General features: G+C 53.5%; 1 protein-coding gene across 2 annotated transcripts; it reads left to right on the plus strand.

Moving 5' to 3' along the window:
- The first annotated feature begins 1,391 nt into the window (after positions 1–1,391).
- On the plus strand, positions 1,392–2,607 carry Ins (insulin). 2 transcript variants are annotated; one of them, XM_028872393.2, is made up of 3 exons: positions 1,392–1,584; positions 1,704–1,904; positions 2,401–2,607. In XM_028872393.2, exons 2-3 carry the CDS (start codon positions 1,718–1,720, stop codon positions 2,544–2,546), a joined length of 333 nt encoding a protein of 110 aa, XP_028728226.1. In that variant the 5' UTR covers positions 1,392–1,584; positions 1,704–1,717; the 3' UTR covers positions 2,547–2,607. The 2 variants fall into 2 exon arrangements, with proteins under 2 accessions (XP_028728226.1, XP_037064779.1); XM_037208884.1 differs by having other exon boundaries at positions 1,500–1,584; positions 1,688–1,904.
- Positions 2,608–6,465: the final 3,858 nt, after the last annotated feature.

The raw sequence follows: 6,465 nt of genomic DNA on the forward strand, positions 1-6,465 counted from the left end.
TCCTGCTCAGCTATTGGCTAGTCAGCTTATTTATTAAACCAATCATAGTGACATATATTCACACAGTATACAGCAGAATTATTACACAGCATAAATGCCACAGGGGGAAAAAACATAAAGAAAGAAAGCCCTTAGCCTTTTTAAGGTCCCAAGAAGAGCCAGAACTGGTGATACATACCTGAATTCCAGAACTTGGGAGGCTGAGACAAGAAGACTGGGAGTTTTTGTTTGTTTGGTTTGATTTGGTTTGGTTTGGTTTTTCGAGACAGGGTTTCTCTGTGTAACTTTGCGCCTTTCCTGGAACTCACTTTGTAGACCAGGCTGGCCTCGAACTCACAGAGACCTACCTGCCTCTGCCTGCCAAGTGCTGGAATTAAAGGCATGCTCCACCACTACCCGGCAGAAGACTGTGAGTTTAAGACAAGCCTAGCTATACCACAGGACTCCTTTCTCAAAAGAACAGACTCCTAGGGAGGTTGGAGCCCCAGTGAGGCCCTCATCAAGGCCCTCTAGCCTCTCTATGGTCCTGAGGACACCCCTCCCCACTGCCCCCATCTTCCCACCTGGATCCTGCTCCTTGCCTGCACTCCTTTGGAAGTACCCACATATCCCCTGATCCAGTGGATTCACTGTAGTGTCCCAGATACCCTAAGTGTGAACAGCTGCAGCACTTCCTGGGGGACAGGGAGCAGGGAGCAAGGGGCCCACAGTTCTAGTGTAATGGCTATAAAGCCCTGCATAGGGTAGAGTTCTAGCTCATGCAACTGCACCAAGAGTTTTTGCTGATTGTTTGGGGAACAGGGCAGTACCAAATCAGGGATAGGAGGAGTTGGGGGACCTCCAATCACTCCAAGGGGAGTCTGAGAATGGTTTTGTAGCAGGGTAGAGCCTGCACTAAGAGATCAAGGAAGAAACTCTGAGCTCTGTACCTTTGGTGGGGATCTTGATGGTCTTCAGGTGCTTGTCTTGGGGTATTGGGGTAGGAGGATGTACCACAGGGCTTCAGTCCAGCTGACCCCTGAGTGCTCAATGGGTTTGTGCAAGGAGGGATAGAAGGGAAGGGACCAGCAAGTGCCTTGGTGCCTGAATTCTGCTTTGTTCTTACCTCTTTGGGTGAGCCGTGGTCTCAGCTGAGCTAAGGACCTTGGCTATCAATGGGGACTGTGAAACAGTCCAAGGGACAGAGATATCAGGCCCCCAACAGCTCTAGCTCCCTGGGGAATGATGTGGAAATTGCTCAGTCAAGGCCAAAGACAGCCTCACTCTCACTGGGACAATGCCCCCTGCTGTGAACCGGATCATCAGGCCACCTTGCCCCTTGTTAAGACTCTAATTACCCTAGAGCTAAGTAGAGGTGTTGACGTCCAATGAGAGCTTTCTGCAGACCCAGCACCAGGGAAGTGTTTGGAAACTGCAGCTTCAGCCCCTCTGGCCATCTGCCGACCCACCCCCTGGAGCCCTTAATGGGCCAAACACCAGAGTCCAGGGGGCAGAGAGGAGGTGCTTTAGACTATAAAATTGGTAGGGACCCAGTAACCCCCAGCCCGACGTGACTAGCTACAATCAGAGGCCGTCAGCAAGCAGGTACGTACCCTCCTCGCTGGGCCTGACTCCCTGGCCAAGACTCCAGGGACTTGAGGGAAGATGTGGGCTCCTCTCTCTTTCACATGCCCTTTGCTGGTCTCAGCCCTGCCTCTCTTCAGGTCACTGTTCCATCATGGCCCTGTGGATGCGCCTTCTGCCCCTGCTGGCCCTGCTGGTCCTCTGGGAGCCCAAGCCTGCCCAGGCTTTTGTCAACCAGCACCTTTGTGGTTCTCACCTTGTGGAGGCCCTCTACCTGGTCTGTGGGGAGCGTGGCTTCTTCTACACACCCAAGTCCCGGCGTGGCGTGGAGGACCCACAAGGTGAGCTCTGCCCCTGAATTTGGTCCCCAGTGATTACCATTCTGGTTTTCTTCACCCTCACAGATTGTGTCCTGGGTGTGAAGGGTCTCAGGGTAACTGGGTGTGTGTGTGTGTGTGCACATTTCCATGGGCAGCGGGACCTAGGCAAACTTGGCAGCTGCTGGGAATGAATGACAATCCAGCTTAAGACTCCTGGGTGGTGGAGACCTGTGAGGAGGACCCACAATAGGCACCTATTGGGGGGGGGCATAAAGCACTGATTGGGGGATGATGGCAGGATGTGTAGGCTTTGGAGCTCCTTGTGTCCATGCCCAGTGACTTGTCCCACATACATGCGGTCCCTGCCACCTGCTCTAACTTAGCAGGAGGGGCCAAGGTGAAAGAAAGCCTGGGGTAGGCAGGGGGCTGCTGGGCTGCTCCTGACTGGATTGTCCTGTGTGTCTTTGCATCTGTGCTGCTGATGCTCCGGCCTGCTCTGACACTGCCTCCCTGACAGTGGCACAGTTGGAGCTGGGTGGGGGCCCCGGAGCAGGTGACCTTCAGACCTTGGCGCTGGAGGTGGCCCAGCAGAAGCGAGGCATTGTGGACCAGTGCTGCACCAGCATCTGCTCACTCTACCAGCTGGAGAATTACTGCAACTAGCCACCTCCCCGACCCAGCCCCCCTTTCTGCAATGAATAAAACCTCTGAAGGAGCACTACAAGCTGTGTGTCTGTGTGTGTCTGTGTCTGTACAGATGTGAGCGGGCACTGGCTGGTATGGCCCCAGCTTAGTCCACCTGTCTGGCCACGATGGCTCCTATAGAGTCTGCCCAAGACTCCTTCTTTGGTGCTCTCTGAACTCCCAGCTTCCTCTTGGCTCCCTGGGCAACCACAGGTGTCCACTCCACCAAATCTGGAACATAGACAGTTCCTTCCTCAAAGCGGCCAACACTTCCAGGTAGCCCCATAACCCTTACCCTTAGTTGTCTGGGAGGACCATGATCCCGACCCCTGCTGCTTCTAGCTGAATAGAGAAGAGATGGGAGTCTTTGGAAGGCATGGGCGATGGCAGCTTGGAGCTGATGCTTCATTGCTTCATAGCTCTGGGCCTTCAGGGGCCCCAGGGAACTTTTAAACAAAAGAGGACCAGATTATTTCAACAGCAGCTTCCACCTAGCTTTCCTGAGTTCTGTCTGCAGAGCTATTTTAGATGGAGTCCTTGATGGGCCAGAAACTAGGCTTAGGAACTTAAACTGGAAGGCTATGGAAATCATTCTTTCAGTGCTTAGCTCTGGGAGGACAGAGGACATCCCCGATCCCTCTCAGACTCTCCAGGGACCCTTAGTGCTCTGGACAAGACAGGTATTCCACATGGGTAAAAGGACATACTAAAGGATTCCCATAGGCACTGGGCAGGAGCATCAGAACCCCGCTTCTCAGGAGTGGTCCAGTAGTGAGTTCTAGGCAATGTGGGCCTTGAGGGAGCCAGATGATGCAAGGTTTAGGGCTGGGATCTCCTATCACTTCTCAGCCTCTCCTTCCAGCTAGGTGGGGTCTCTCACCAGATTCCTTGAACCTGACTGCTTAGCAATCCCTCTAGAAATATCTTCGGTCCTAAGGAAAGGTCACTTAACATCTAGGTCTTTGGAGAATCTCAACATAGAGCACCTCTCTTCAGCACCAACTGAGCACAGATTGAGTGGTACTTGTCAGTGAGATGAGAGCTTAGGGGCCTAGGCAGTGATCCTGGTCACCCCAAGGCCTGGCTGACTTACCTGCCACCCAAGCCAAACTAATCTGTGTCTCCCTGAAAACTGCACCCAGGGCCAGGGATCTTGGTGGCTGGGAAGCTTCCTAAAGCAATGCTGAGGACCCCTTCCCAGTCACCTCCTCTCTGAGACAATACTACACCTCTACCTAGAAGAGACATGTCAGAAGCCCCTTGCAAGCGCTGCCCCGAAAAGATGGCCAGAACTGAACAGGGGGGTGGATGGCTGGACACTGGGCCTGGAATAGGAGAAAGGAGGTGGCTGCGACCCTTCTAGGGGAACAACACCCCAGTGGTCTGTTAGTACAGCCTGAGACGGGCACCCTGCTGCAGTGGAGGTGTGTATGTGTGTGTGTGTGTGTGTGTGTGTGTGTGTGTGTGTGTGTGTGTGTGTGTGTGTGTGTGTAGTCTCTGTAGAGCAAGAGTGGAAGCAAGAACTAGGAAGTGGGCTGGGTGGGGGTCTGCTGAACCTCCAGAAAGCCATTAGCCATGGCTGCCTGGGCCTTGATGGGTGGGCAGATGTGGCACCCCACCATTCAGGAACCACAAACTCTTGGGAGTGCATATAAGTCAGAGGTGAAGGAAGCAAGAGTCTTTGGGTCCTCAGGTCTTGTGGGGTAAGCCCAGCTTTGCAGCATGGGTTGTGAGAGCTCAGAAGTGTGGTCCAGATATCAGAAGTCCGGTCTACGACTTCACTCCTAGAGCCTTTGACCCAGGCCTCAAGGGAGGGGCAGGTTGTCCTCAGGACCCTTAACCTGCCTAGGCTGAGGCATATCCCTATCAGCTTCCTGGGGCCTCCCAAAACTCTGGTTTGGGGCTCTCCTTCCTATCTCTTCTCATTTGGTCTCCTCTTCTGGACTTGAAGAGGAGAGGAGGCAGAATACTAGAGACAAGCGTGTGTTGCCTCTCAATCCCTGCAGGAGTGGGCAAGAAGCAGCCACTAAAAAAGACCCAGTGCCCAGGGAGCAGAGGTCGGGCCAGACTTAGTCTTTGATCAGCACCACCATGAGTGCTAACTCCAGAGATGTCAGCTGAGAACTTTAGAGGTTCCCCTAAGCCCTCAGTTCACCCCATGTAGGTCAGCCATAGACCTGCCTCAGGTGCTCCTGCTGACCTTTCCTCACTCAGCCCCTTCTGGGTACAGCACAGAGGTTCCTGCCTGCCCTTGGAGCCCGGACTCCATTTGTCCATGGGGCCTGCAGTAATAATCATTTTCATCAAGCTATGCTGAGGCTGTGTGTTATGGAGACCTGCTCCCTAACAACCCCCAACCCTGCTGGGGCCCCTCACCATCTCTGCCTACCATCCAGGATCCTTTAGGGTATTCCTAAGGACAGCCAGTACACCTGCGTTGTACTCTTGTCTGGTCTAATGAGATGGTTCAGTTCCATATATGTGGGATGGAGAGACTCAAACTAATGCTCTGCCCGGGGTGACTGAGGCCTGGAGCCAGGGCAGTCACTCTTCTGCTGTGCACTCACAATACAGGTCTCCAGACACCTAAGATGATCTGCCAATGTAGCTGCCTTCAGGTTAGCTCCCCAAGATTGCATTGGCTCCCGGCACAGATGAACTGGCACCTCAGCCCAGCCCAGGAACGGTATTTGCCTTCTTACATTATCAATAAATATTTACTGTACTCATGTTCTCCAGGCCTGAACAGATCTTGAGTGACATGAGATGTGGCTTCAGGGGGGCTGAAGTCCCCTTTTTCTTCTGAGGTTTTTAAGGCCAGAAAGGTTCTGAACCCAGGAGTGGAAAGCACCCAGAACCAGGTAACTTTTAAGTCAACCTGCCCACTAGCCAGCACCAAATACTGGTTGGTGGGTCTCTGGCCTAGCTGTGAGTAAAGGAAATCCCCGAGGGGCCTTCTCAGAGGCTCAAATTGGGTGTCCCTCAGTGTTTTGGAGTAGGTGTTTGTGGATTTTGAACAATATAGCCAGAAATGGCTAGTCATAAAAGCGTCCAGCAGAGGGCAGCAAAGCCTTGCTTTTGAGGCGCTCCGAGTCGGCAGGCCCTACTACCCTTGTTGAAGCTGCAGTTTTCTCCCTTTGCTCTTCTGCGCTCCCGCGGACCAAGAGGCTTCCCAAAAGGCTGGCTGCTCTGGACTCCGGAAGGTATGAGGTGTGAGAAATTAGAGGTGTCTGATCATGCTGGGTGTGACCTTTGGGGGTCTAGACTCCCTAGATGCCCATGGAGCAGAGGAACAAATGTCCAGGGGTCTACAATATTCCTAGAATGTCTCAGGTTACAGTCATCTACTGCCTGCCTTGAATTACCGCTGCCTAGAGCAGAGTAGAGGGGCAGTCCATGCAACTCCTCACACTACAGCTAAGCAAACAGGCCAGGGGGCGCGGGCTGTCTGTTTCCAGCTAGGACCTTGGTGGTAGCTCCCCAGAACCCTAGCAGGCGCTGAGACTGGGAGCCAGAGAAGCCAGTGGCCTCTTGCTCTGCTTGGAGTTTTCTTGGGCACACAGGCTGGAAGGCTAAAGCCTGGTTTTCACATGAAGTTGGGTTTACAGGGACCCCAGGGTGTAGGATGCCTCATGCAAGGCCCATCTGGGACAGGGTCAGCCCTTTCCCATGTCCACCTTCTGCCCAGTGCTGAGAGGAAAGGAAGGTCAATTTTAAAAAGAATGCTGGAGGTGGCGTGGCCAGGGGTCTGAGAGTTGAAGAATAGCCTGGACACGGTGTCACTCTTCTCCCCCCCCCCCCCACTATTGTTTCTGGCTTGGCCACAGAACAGCAAGGCAGATTCCTTCGAAAGTGAAGCTGTGGAGGCTGCCCTGTGTGGTCCAGTCACGCTGTGCTG

This window comes from Peromyscus leucopus, chromosome 1, assembly GCF_004664715.2.
Source record: "Peromyscus leucopus breed LL Stock chromosome 1, UCI_PerLeu_2.1, whole genome shotgun sequence".
NCBI lineage: Eukaryota > Metazoa > Chordata > Mammalia > Rodentia > Cricetidae > Peromyscus > Peromyscus leucopus.

Coding starts and splice junctions, on each gene's coding strand:
- Ins (XM_028872393.2), top strand. CDS start 1,718: ATGGCCCTGTGGATGCGCCTTCTGCCCCTGCTGGCCCTGCTGGTCCTC. Junction 1,905..2,400: donor TGGCGTGGAGGACCCACAAG/GTGAGCTCTGCC, acceptor CCTCCCTGACAG/TGGCACAGTTGGAGCTGGGT.